This window comes from Oncorhynchus clarkii, chromosome 17 (assembly GCF_045791955.1).
Source record: "Oncorhynchus clarkii lewisi isolate Uvic-CL-2024 chromosome 17, UVic_Ocla_1.0, whole genome shotgun sequence".
NCBI lineage: Eukaryota > Metazoa > Chordata > Actinopteri > Salmoniformes > Salmonidae > Oncorhynchus > Oncorhynchus clarkii.
The window spans coordinates 16,570,804-16,583,424 of NC_092163.1; the positions used below are offsets into that span (position 1 = coordinate 16,570,804).

Genomic DNA, 12,621 nt, shown 5'->3' on the forward strand with positions numbered 1-12,621 from the left:
TTTTTTAACATGCCTGTTGTAATGTGAATGCAGTGAAGTTCATTTACAGTTGGATATGTTGTTGTGGTTCTATAACAATACAATCCATCTAAACTCTCCACTCACCATATTTCATGTCCAACACACTAACACAATAAACCATTGAAATTATAATAACATATATAGAGAATTTGATTCAGTAAAGAAATCTAAATTAGATTGTGTATAGTGTTCAGTAATACAGAGATTCTTAACCAGGGGTACTAGGAACCATGGAGGTACTTGGCCTATCCACAGCAGGAACTTAAGACTCATGATTAGACCATAGGTTTACTGGTAAATTGCACGAGGGGGTACTTCGGGGGTACTCCGGACAGAGCAAAATTCAGTTGGTGGTACAGTAACCGCAAAAGGTTGGAAACCACTGAAGTAATACATGAAGGTGTGGTTGACTGTGAGGGACTGTGATGTCAGATGTATTCTATTTCCTGTTCTTTATAAGTAGATGTCAGACAGAGACAGACAGCAGTACACAGCCAGCTGTGGTAATGGTGATGTCACTGCTGAGGAGTTTTCTGTTGTTCTACTTCTCATTCAATGAATTGACCACAGCAGCAGGTAAGGCAAGCTGTTTCTTCCCACCAATCAAGGTTGATTCTGTATTACGTCATCAGTATGGTACATATGTATCTTTGAATCTAACAACCATGGTTTCACTTTCTTCCCTGTCTTTTCTTTAGAAGCCATTCTCTGGGTGAATACGGGGGAGAAGTTTACCATGAAATGCTCCACCACTCTAAAAGACCAGGAAGGAATGTACCTGTATGTTGGGCTGGACAGGGACAGGGAGGTGCTGTATTACTACCAGCGTGACTCCAAGCTGACCCCCAGGAAACGCTACTGGGACAGAGTGAAGACTGAGGGACCTGTGGACCAACTGACCATCACCATCAGTAACCTGACCATAGAGGACACAGGTGTCTACTGGTGTGTTTACACAAAATTCAATGAAGCCACATATGAAAATGACATCAACCAAGGAAGAGGCTCCACTCTGGTCGTGGTGAATGGTAGATGTATGTTTTACTCTTCTCATGAATGAACAGTCAATTTCACATGTAGAAAACATTTGTGCAATCTAGAATTCAGACGGGTGTTTCTCAGTCTTTGGTTCATGAACTGGCAGCGGTCCCTGCAGTGTTTCAGACCAATTTAGTCAACTCTCAAGTGTTAGTTTCAATCTAAACAACCAAAGCCTGCAGGTCTCGATACCAAAAAGTTTAGAAATTGTCTTTCAGTGGCTTTTCTTTTGTACAATTCTGTCTCCGATAGTTATTTTGTGTTAATACCGCAGCATACTGATTAGATTTTCCCATCTGGTGATGTCTTCCATAGACGATGCCCTCCAGCTGCCATGCTCCACAGCTACTGCAGTAACACTGACCCCCTTTCACCCAGTCAACGAGAAGCCATGCCCATCCGGCGTGGAAAGCATCATCATCATCATCATCATCACCAGCATCTTGACCACCCTGATATGTGCCATCATCTTCCTCGTCTGGGTCGCTCCACTGGTGAGTGTGCTGAAGGTTGCCCAGGTGATGGGTCAATGACGCATATCTGTCAAAACATTGTCCTTTTTTAACAAGTTGTCCTGTCCTAATAAACACGTTCAATGCATATTACCAGTACGCAGATCTACATTTTGTTCTAAACTCTCAAAACACAATGTCGTCCAAGAATAATTAAAGTGGTTGAATTAGACAATGTAGTTGATTTCTTGTAGCGCATCAGAAGATATGAATGAAGCAACATTCCTGTTTCACAGGTGAAGAGGTGCTGTAACCAGGGAGGATACACAGCACAGGTCTTTCCTGACTCGGTCTATGAAGACATGGCCCGGAATCGCATTTATCCACCAGGCACACAGCAGGTAGAATCGTACCCCTATTCTGTGTCTACCAAAGGAGGAAGTAGGACCACTGTGTAGCTTCTTCAAATGATTTTTCTGAATATTGCTTCTTTACTTTCTCAGAATTGACAAACCTGTTCTGCTGTTTTTCGCAGTTCTAGCCTCAATGCAAGTCTTATTGGTAAATGGTTTGTATGTGTGTGCGTCATACCATGCTTATGTGTGTGAATAAAATCTCTATATGGATAGTATTCATATTTCAACAAAAGAGGGAACATCCAGTGTTATTTTCCAGTTCTATTCAACTATATTCTTACGGGGGCCAGATGTAAAAAAAAAGGTTCATTTCAGGGGGGCCGGACATTTTCCACATGCGACGCACACACACCAATAAAGCACTTTTCTTCTAATGAAATGTTGCTAATAGTAGTTAGGGAAGAAGTGAAAAGTGCTCGATCAACGTGAGTTGAGGTGCAACCAAACAATGTGGTCCTCATTGAAAAGAAACCGGCTCAATGCTTGCTCACCATTTGAACTATTGAAAGATTCTTTGAAGTAATTAGGTGATTTGAAAATCATCTGACAACTAAAGCATCTCAATAAATAACAGACAGCAACCATAGTGCTTTTCATTTTGGCACTGAACGTCGGAGTTTGGTGCCGATCTTTTGTGAATGTTCAGAATTGATCAGGGGGCCAGTCTAAATTACTGAACGGTTCGGATCTGGCCCGCTGCCGCCAGTTGAATATCCTTGTTTTAGTCCATAAGGTGCACAGTTGATAGCGATGGAGGCCTCCCTATAACTTTTTTCAATAGATCAGGTAATAAGATTTATGTTGCTGTTTTTTTAGTGTTTTTAGGTCACTGGACCACTCATCAAGCTGTTCCTGTGCATGTTGTCTGCACACAAAGTCAAAAGAGCTTCAATGTTAAAATGAGAACATTTTGTTAAGACTTTTATTATATTTTATCATAGGTACAAATATTTTAGCTGCCTAAACTTTCAGGTACATTAGGATATAAGCAATTTTTATAATTACATTTGATTAATCTATGGTTTTAGTTGAGATAGCTAGTAGGTTCAACCATAATGGTCTGAGTACATTGTTTTCATGCTGGTACGGAGTAATGAGTGCGTCTTGTGGTTGGAAAAACTATTTTTACCAAGTGACATAGTATTTGTTTTACACTACGAGTCACTGTTTTTTTGACTTATTTTTCAACTTCCTAACAGCTATTTTCACTTTAAATAGCTGTAAATGTGTTTTGTATTTTTTTTAAAGGAAGAAAAATATTCTCACCATTTTCCATTTTAATCAAAATATTGATACATCATTGATAGTCATGTGATATTCCACTTGTGTATGTCATGTTTATGTTGTATTTGTGTATGTGTTTCTGGCATGCATTGGTGATGTTCAGCTATATTGCTTACAGTATCAATTGAAGAAAAGTTCAGACAGGAAACCAGAGTATTTGTATCTGCTGATATTGAACCAATTAGATTCACTCTACCGTAATATGGCGGTCTATTTAGTTAACCAGGTAATGCACATCATTTCATGATGTCTGCTGCACGCAAGCTATGCACTGGTGTTCTTGGTGACATGCTATGCTGTAACATGCGGTACTCACCCTGCATGTCTGCTTTCTGACCACCCACCCCAGACTCCCCTGTTTGGGCACTGCTTTTGTTTCAGTCAGGGAGATTGGTATAGCATACTTGGCTCTCTGTTTGTTATTATGTTATCATTATGCATGCTCTGGCAGTGAGCTACCCCGAAGGAGCAGAGCCTAACGCCAAGAGTAACGTATTGACTGTATTGTAGTCTTTTTATAATAAATGGTTAAACAAATATGACGTTTCCGGTCTGAATCACTTTTAATGTCCAATTAACGTTTCAGTATACATGAGCAGCATCATTAAGTTGTTTTTGACACTACATTCTACAATCATATCCATAAGTCAAGTACAATATAAATGTCAAACAGACCCATGTAAGCCAGACCTCAGTGTGCTGCTGGTGACAGTGATTTCTGATGTGGTGGCAGCAGACACACGCAAAACCATATCCACCATCCCAGGGAAGCATAGTGCTTCCGCTTAACACGCCCACCATTTTCAGAAACCAACCACAGTGAGTGAATACCTCAATTCCAAGGCCCTCCACAACAACCAAACACACACAGCATGACCTGCATGACATATGAATATTGAACATAGGCTGTATCCCTATTCTCACACTCTACGACTTTGTCTTTGTGTAAATCTCATTCTTAAATCAGAATGCGCAAGGCCTAAGTGGTACTCTCTTCTGATTTAAAAATGTCTTCAAAAATTGTGCGTGTTTTATAACAGCATAGTATGAAAATGCACATACAGAATGTTTATTTTTGGCAAAATTGAGTTTTTATTTTTGGGTTATTTAAATACAATGATATAATTGGTGATATTACAGTTGGTGGTAGCAACTGGTAAAACAGTTATTTTCAATGGAGGCAGTTCAGTTGTCGTCCTCTCTGGAGATCCCAGAGGAACATGGTATGATCCTGCAGATGCGGCTGAAGATCTTCCTAATGAAGTTCTTTTGCTTCTTCGGCTATTTGCCTCCAGCTCCGTCCTCTATAAACAATGAAATACCGTTGAGTATTGCAACAATTTGCCATGTTGATGTACATTGCCTAAATAAATGTTTTGAAAGCATGTCTGTTGTATGAGCTTCAATAGAGATGGGTTGTGTTGCCTTGAATATAGAACAACAGACCTGAGACCGTCGCTAACATAAGTTCTTGAGTTACGGCCTTAAGCAGGCATTCAGTGTTCTGAAAACAGACAGACGAGAGCACTGTAAGAGTAGAAATAACAACAATCTTTACTGTAGCTGTTTCACAAAACATACCACAGACATCCAAAGAAAATAATTGTTGCTCATTTGTAATATAAATTTGTGATATGATATTACTTTGGACACAGTCGAGGGCCAGGTATAAATCATAGCCTCCTGTTTCTCCGACTCTTTGCAGGAGGAGGACATCTTTGTTACAGTTGTCTTCGCTGTCGGTGTTGCCCAGAGCGAGATGCTCAGATTTAATCTCCAGGCACATTACTCCTTGGTGAATGGTGCCTAAATGTTTGAGGTCTGCATTCTCTGTGGAATCCTTCTGCAAACAGACAGACATACCGCATATAACTATTGGAACCTAGTAGCAGTTTTACAAAACATATCGAAGTCATATCTACATTGTCAAGTTGTCTACGTCCAAACCTGCAGGATTGCTTGAAATTTCATTCAAAGACTATCATAATAATAGGCCTTTTCAGATGGCTCTTATTTCTTACCTCTGTGTTCACCTCCTCGTTGGCAACCTATGGTGTCACCAGAAGATGCTTGTGAAGGCTGAGGAAATCTACCTCTGGCTTTCCAACAGCCATAAACTTCCAAGGGCTACTCCTCCATCTCCTCGACAAGTTCCTCCATGTTGGTACCTGGGTCTGAGGTCTGGACCTCAATGAGGATGATGATTAATGATTCTAAAATGTTCCCCATCACTCGCTGGATCAACAGGACCTCCTCGTGGTCAGACAGGCATTGGTCTGGAACCCGTATTGAGGTGTTCACTGCCACGAGATATTCCAAGTACCTCTCCAGGTTTGGAATATCAGCCACTCTGCTTTAGAGCATCAGGCTATCGGCGAACATCAGAAATGATGTTGGAGTCAACCTAATATCAACCTTGATCCACTTTGCTGGCAGAGGCATGGAACAGAGGGATGAAGAATGTAGTGGCTCCTATTGAGCAGCCTGGTGGTCTGGGGAGTAGAAGCTTATGCCATGATGCTGCTGTACTGCCTGTGTCTGAGTGAAGGAAGAGGGGAGAACAGGGCATGGCTCAGGTGACTGTGGTCCCTGATCATCCTATTTGCCTTCCTGCGACACCTGGTGTTGTAGGTGTCCTGGAGGTCAGGCAGTGTGTGTTACGCCCCTGAAAAAGGGGAGAAATAATCAGGAGAGTGATACGGTATCATTTCCTCAATAATAACTTTTAGTGCAATCATTTTACAAAAGTAACACGTTTTACAGAACACCAGATCTACAGGAAATAGATAGTTTTTAGGGTACAAGGCTTATTCAAGTCACAACAGTATACACTAATTCACTGAAACAGATACTAATGCCAATATAACTGTCAAGCACAAAGCTTTAACTCAGTAAACCATAACTCAATTTATCAACAGGCAATAAAGTATTTGAAAAACCATTATACAAATAACACCGCAAAATATCTTATTTACAACGCACATGTTCATTCACAATCGACATGAAATGGCAGCTACGGGTGGACACCAGAGCAATCGATCTTAGGCTCGTAGATTAACATTTTTACCCTTCCATTAGGCACCACAAAATAAAGTAATCAATATAACGTTTACACATTCCTCTCACAATTCGTACCCTTTGTACGCTTGGCGGATTTGAACTTTTTAACACAATTATATGAACGTTATTGTCACGAATCTCGCCAAAGATGGTGCCTCTTCCTGTTCGGGCGGCGCTCGGTGGTCGTCGTCGCCGGCCTATTAGCTGTCATCGATTCCCTTTCCGTTTGTTTTTGTTTATTGGGTTTAATTGGGTACACCTGTTTTGAGTTAGTGTTTGTTTGTAGGCTATTTAAGGGCACTAGGCCCGCTGGGTATTTGTGCGGGCTTGTTTCCTGTTATCTATGTATTCGTGTTATCAATATTTTTCCGGACAGTTTTTAGTCCGTTGTATTTTGGGACGGGTTGTTTCATGCGCCCTGGTGTTTTGCATGTCGTGGTTCCACAGTCTATGGAATAAAATATCCACGTACTGAATTACCTGCTCTCTGCGCTTGACTCCTCCACTCACCATTGTTAGAAGTTGTAACAGTTATCAATCTCTATCAACTAATACTGAATGCATGATATTTTTTTCTTAGATGTTTTAAGATCCTCACATACTATGAACTTACTAATACTTTTTAATGTATTACATGCTATGAATATTTAATTTAACCTGTCACATGTGCACCCAATGGTGCGTTTGGCTAAGCGTACCACCCTCTGTAGCACCTTGCGGTCCATGACGATGGAGTTGTCATACCAGACTGGGATGCAGCCCGACAGTATGATCTCGAAGGTGCTCCTGTAGGACTCTGTGAGGGCCCTCGAGGACAGGCCAAATTTCTTCAGCATTCTGTGCTTTCTTCACCACGGCGTCCGTGTGGTTTGACCATTTCAGCTCCTTGGAGATGTGTACGCCGAGGAACTTTAAGTTCTTGACCATCTCCACGCGGTCCTGTTGATGGGGGCTGTCCAGGCTGGTTCCTACGGAAGTCCACAATCAGCTCCTTTGTTTTGTGACATTGATGGAGAGGTTGTTTACCAGCTACCATGCAGTCAGAATGACTGAGATGAGATCCTCAGACCCCTTGTGAGACCATATGCTGGTGCGGTTGGCCCTGGGTTCCTCCTAATGCAAGAGAATGCTAGACCTCATGTGGCTGGAGTGTGTCAGCAGTTCCTGCAAGAGGAAGGCATTGATGCTATGGACTGGCCTGCCCGTTCCCCAGAACTGAATCCAATTGAGCACATCTGGGACATCATGTCTCGCTCCATCCACCAACGCCACGTTGCACCACAGACTGTCCAGGAGTTGGCGGATACTTTAGTCCAGGTCTGGGAGGAGATCCCTCAGGAGACCATCCGCCACCTCATCAGGAACATGCCCAGACGTTGTAAGGAGGTCATACAGGCACGTGGAGGCCACACACACTACTGAGCCTCATTTTGACTTGTTTTAAGGACATTACATCAAAGTTGGATCAGCCTGTAGTGTGGTTTTCCACTTTAATTTTGAGTGTGACTCCAAATCCAGACCTCCATGGGTTGATAAATTTGATTTCCATTGATAATTTTTGTGTGATTTTGTTGTCAGCACATTCAACTATGTAAAGAAAAACGTATTTAATAAGAATATTTCATTCATTCAGATCTAGGATGTGTTATTTTAGTGTTCCCTTTATTTTTTTGAGCAGTGTATATTTGCATTCAAGTTGAGCTTCATCACTCAAGCTTGTAAACATCTTTGGTGAAATCAATATTAAAATGAGGCCTACATTTTGCAATGTACAACTTATTATAATTATTTTCCGACCCCACTGACAGCTGAGTCTATTTGCCTTCCCCTGACGTATGTGTTAATACAGTCAAAGTATGTTTATATCAACTGTGTGAAAAGTGTGGTGAAGCAGCCCTGTCTTTTGTGAGACTTTACATCTCTATTCTTAGCTGTTGTTTTCCTGTTAATTCTGTTGTCTTGCAAACATGGCCTGTACACCTTTTGTTATTCTAGGTTGAAGATACCCATTAACTTCAACCTATATGTAAATAAGGAGGTGAGAAACTTAAAAGGCAGGTTTGCTATTTAGAATGCACTGGGTAAGGTAGGAGGAGATACTTGGATCAGGTGTTCCATTCGGTAAGAGGACAGGAAAGATAGGAATCCAGTTGGAGAGTTTGTGCTCCCATTTCCTTTCCACTTTCAAGGCACGGAAGAAAAACTATACAAATATTTCCCATTCCTCTGAATATACAATACACCTGCACAAAAACACAGTACTAATGAACTAATGTATCTATTCATAACTAGAAAGTAATCAAATCTACATATTAACCGACAGCAAGTCTCTCTCTCAACCCTGAAAACATATGCAGCTGAGTGAAACTAACACCTAAGATGTTTTGGAGAGATTGTGGTTTGCCTTAGAGCAAGCAGCTAGAAAATGACAGGTTGTAGAATAGCAGATCCAGAGTAACCAAGGGAGGTGATAGGTGGGAATGGACCTGTGGTTGCAGAAAAGCAATACTTGAATTTATTGCAGAGTTCAGGATACATGGCTTGAATTGAAAAACAGTTGTCTGTAGCAGTAACATTCAGGATACAAAAACGCCCAAGAATGGCAGCGAGACTAAAGGTCATCCCCTCAACAGGGTTCCTATTACAGCTAAGACTATGCCTAAATCATTCCATGGAATGCCTAGTGTCTGCAGGTTTTTTTTAAACTTTCAGTTTAAACCTAGAGTACCAGGTGAGGGAAGTTATTTACTAATTAGTGAACTTAATTCATCAAGTTAAGAGAGGAGCAAAAACCCACAGATAGTTCAGCCTTCTACAGAATAAGTTTGACAGGTGATCTAGTCAAGGGGTGGGGTCCCAAACTCAACCCTGGGATTCCCCACAGGATCGGCAAGGCAATACTATGAAACACAAATTCACTTAATTACATTCATTTGCCTCCCGGGTGGCGCATTTTTTAAGGGCGCTGTACTGCAGCGCCAGCTGTGCCATCAGAGTCCCTGGGTTCGCACCCAGGCTCTGTCGTAACCGGCCGCGACCGGGAGGTCCGTGGGGCGACACACAATTGGCCTAGCGTCGTCCGGGTTAGGGAGGGTTTGGTCGGTGGGGATGTCCTTGTCTCATCGCGCACCAAGGTTGCCAGGTGCACGGTGTAGCCTCCGACACATTGGTGCTGCAGGCTTCCGGGTTGGATGCGCGCTGTGTTAAGAAGCAGTGCGGCTGGTTGGGTTGTGTATCGGAGGACGCATGACTTTCAACCTTCGTACGGGAGTTGTAGCGATGAGACAAGATAGTAGCTACTACAACAATTGGATACCACGAAAATTGGGGAGAAAAAGGGGTAAAAATTCAAAAAAATAAATACATTCATTTGTTTAAATTACCATAATTTGTCATGTAGACTTTAGTTTAAAAGACATAGAGCTGCATCAAGTAGAACATGATTAGAACTACTCATCAGAGACTGAAAGCATGCGTGAGCTGCTTGCTAATTACATAGCTCACCACACCTGGCTTCAACCTGAGCAATCAACTTGGTGGCAAACAATTAAGGTCAAGCACACCTAAAACGGCAGCTATGCATGGCAATGAACTAGTTCACTTTATACAAACCACACATACTTTCAAGCATTTTAGATATTAACTTCATGAAATACCTTTTAAAATGGTGATAAGGACCGGCTAAGGCTGCTTCATCACACAGGTATAAGATGTTTAAAGTTTACAGTGATAGATGCTCTGCTGTGGCCTCTCCCTTGTAAACCAGAAAAGATGTGACTGTCATTTTGCAGACAGTACCAGAAACTGTAGTTGTTAAAGGTATGTTCACTAGAGGGCAGCAAAACCATGATAATGTAGGCCTATACGGGGTATGAGGAGATGCCATTTGCTTTGTTGAGAGCATCAAATCCATGATGCATTGTGGGGAAATGGTGACTGACTGACTGATCTACAAATATTGATGAGTAGTTATTTAAGATGCAAGGTGATTTGTAGATCAGTCCTTCGGCAGTCGCCAACAATGTCGAACAGGCCCAATGGTCGCATTCCCCCGCTCTGACGTTGCTTGCATTAACCAATGGTTGAATGCCTCGTCATCAACTTACAAATTGCTAACAGAAGCCTACACACTGGGCACACACTGGTTGAATCAACGTTGTTCCACGTTATTTCAATGAAATGACGTTGGACCAAAGTTGAGTAGACGTCTGTGCCCAGTGGGTATTTTGTCACAGCCTGGTGAGGGGAGCTATAGGAGGACGGGCTCACTGTAATGCCTGGAATGGAAAAAGTGGAATGGTATCAAACACAAACATATGGAAACCACGTTTGACTCCGTTTCATAAACTCCATTCCAGCCACTAAAATGAGCCCGTCCTCTTATAACTCCGTCTACCAGCCTCCTCTGCAGACCAAGTATGGGCAGCCTGGATCAAAATGTTGTTGTTTTAAAAGGTCAGAGTTGGAACTAACCATTTTAAATGAATAAGTACTGTATTTCTTCGAGGTAAGTGTTTCATTTAGGCTTCTCAAGAGGAGCCCAAATAATGTCTTAACCTAGAGCTCGTGTGGATTTAGCCCTTATCATTACACCAATTCAATTGCACTACATTGGGGCATTGGACGTCCCCTTTAGCCTTGTCAGGGAAATGCCCCGACTGACTCTTAGACGCTGCCCAAATGCTCTGTCTATTTTCTGTCTACATTTTTCAAACACAAAATATACACTTACTGCATACATTACACAGTATAGCAAAGTTGCAACCAGCTGTGTTTTGATTAACACCTGCTTCTGACCGGAAATATGGAATGGAAGGGTCCAATGGAAATGTGAGTGCACAGTGAGAGGATGTGTCATTCCATGGCTGAAGGTTGTTACAGCTGGGTGCAACTTTCTAAACTGCTTACAGTAAGAGTATCTTATATTCTTACTCACTGGTACAAAAGTTCAGTTCCAAAAGTTTCCAAAACCGTATTGCGAGCTAGGATTATGAACGTTTCTAAACGTTAAAACAGAGTGTTGGGATTGTAGTTCACATAGAGCCAGTTGTGGTCCATACTTTCAGCTGACAACCCAAAGTCAAGATAAGGCTCAGACAATAGGAGCTCACTTGCCTATTTCAAGTGAAATGTGAAACTTAAGCTATGAGTATAAAAGATTAAGCTAATGACTAATCTCATCCATATTAAATTCTCCTTTTTCATGTGCTATAATAAAAAGTTTGGAGCTAAAGTTTTTGTCAGTGGCCTAAAGAAATGATGACACATTGCATTTGGGGGGGGAAATCAATTTCAGCGAGACCAAGGCCAACATTTTTAGGTCTATGCCTTCACTGAATTAGTTTCATTATTGCTACAACTTTACTGAACAAACGCAACATGTAAACGCAACATGTAAAGTGTTGGTCCCATGTTTCATGAGCTGAAATAAAATACACCAGAATTGTTCCATACCCTCAATAAGCTTATTTATCTAAAATGTTGTGTACAAATTTGTTTACATCCCTGTTAGTGAACATTTCTCCTTTGCCAAGATAATCCATCCACCTGACAGGTGTGGCATATAAAGAATCGAATTAAACAGCATGATCATTACACAGGTGCACCTTGTGCTGGAGACAATAAAAGGTCACTAAAGTGCAGTTTTGTCACAAAACAATGCCACAGATGTCTCTAGTTTTGAGGCAGCATGCCATCGGCATTCTGACTACAGGAATGTCCACCAGAGATGTTGCCAGAGAAATGTTCATTTCTCCACAATAAGCCACCTCCAAAGACATTTTAGAGAATTTGGCTCTACTTACAACAGGCATCACAACCGCAGACCACGTGTACCCAAGCCAGCCCAGGAACTCCACATCCGGCTTCTTCACCTGTGGGATCGTCTGAGACCAGCCCCCGACCAGCCACTGAGACTAGCCACCCGAAACCCATTCTGATTGGCTGGGCCTGGATCCCAATTTGGTGGGCCTATGCCCTCCTGGCCCACCCATGGCTGCGCCACTGCCCAGTCATCTGAAATCTATAGATTAGGGCATAATTTAACTTTTTCAATTGACTGATTCCCTAATATTACATGTAACAGTGAAATTGTTGCATGTTGCGTTTATATTTTTTTCAGTAATAGAAACATCTGAGTCATTCATATTTATATGGCTAAATTGGGTGTTTGTTACATTTTACACCACAGTAAAATGCAATGGATGTGTTCTAATTATTATGTTCTAATTATTATGAGCTGAACACACTGAAAACAAGTGGCTATTTGGACATGAAGTATTATAGAAGTGGATAAAGTACCTAAAGACTACTTTTTTTTAGCCCGGTGACAGTACAGGGAAGTAGCAAAA

General features: G+C 41.6%; 1 protein-coding gene across 1 annotated transcript; it reads left to right on the forward strand.

The window, feature by feature from the left end:
• Window positions 1-520: 520 nt before the first annotated feature.
• Window positions 521-3,748, forward strand: LOC139370350 (uncharacterized). Its single transcript, XM_071109776.1, has 4 exons — window positions 521-597; window positions 720-1,055; window positions 1,375-1,553; window positions 1,808-3,748. Exons 1-4 carry the CDS (start codon window positions 528-530, stop codon window positions 1,967-1,969), a joined length of 747 nt encoding a protein of 248 aa, XP_070965877.1. The 5' UTR covers window positions 521-527; the 3' UTR covers window positions 1,970-3,748.
• The last annotated feature ends 8,873 nt before the right edge of the window (window positions 3,749-12,621 follow it).

Coding starts and splice junctions, on each gene's coding strand:
- LOC139370350 (XM_071109776.1), top strand. CDS start 528: ATGGTGATGTCACTGCTGAGGAGTTTTCTGTTGTTCTACTTCTCATTC. Junction 598..719: donor TGAATTGACCACAGCAGCAG/GTAAGGCAAGCT, acceptor TCTTTTCTTTAG/AAGCCATTCTCTGGGTGAAT. Junction 1,056..1,374: donor GGTCGTGGTGAATGGTAGAT/GTATGTTTTACT, acceptor TGTCTTCCATAG/ACGATGCCCTCCAGCTGCCA.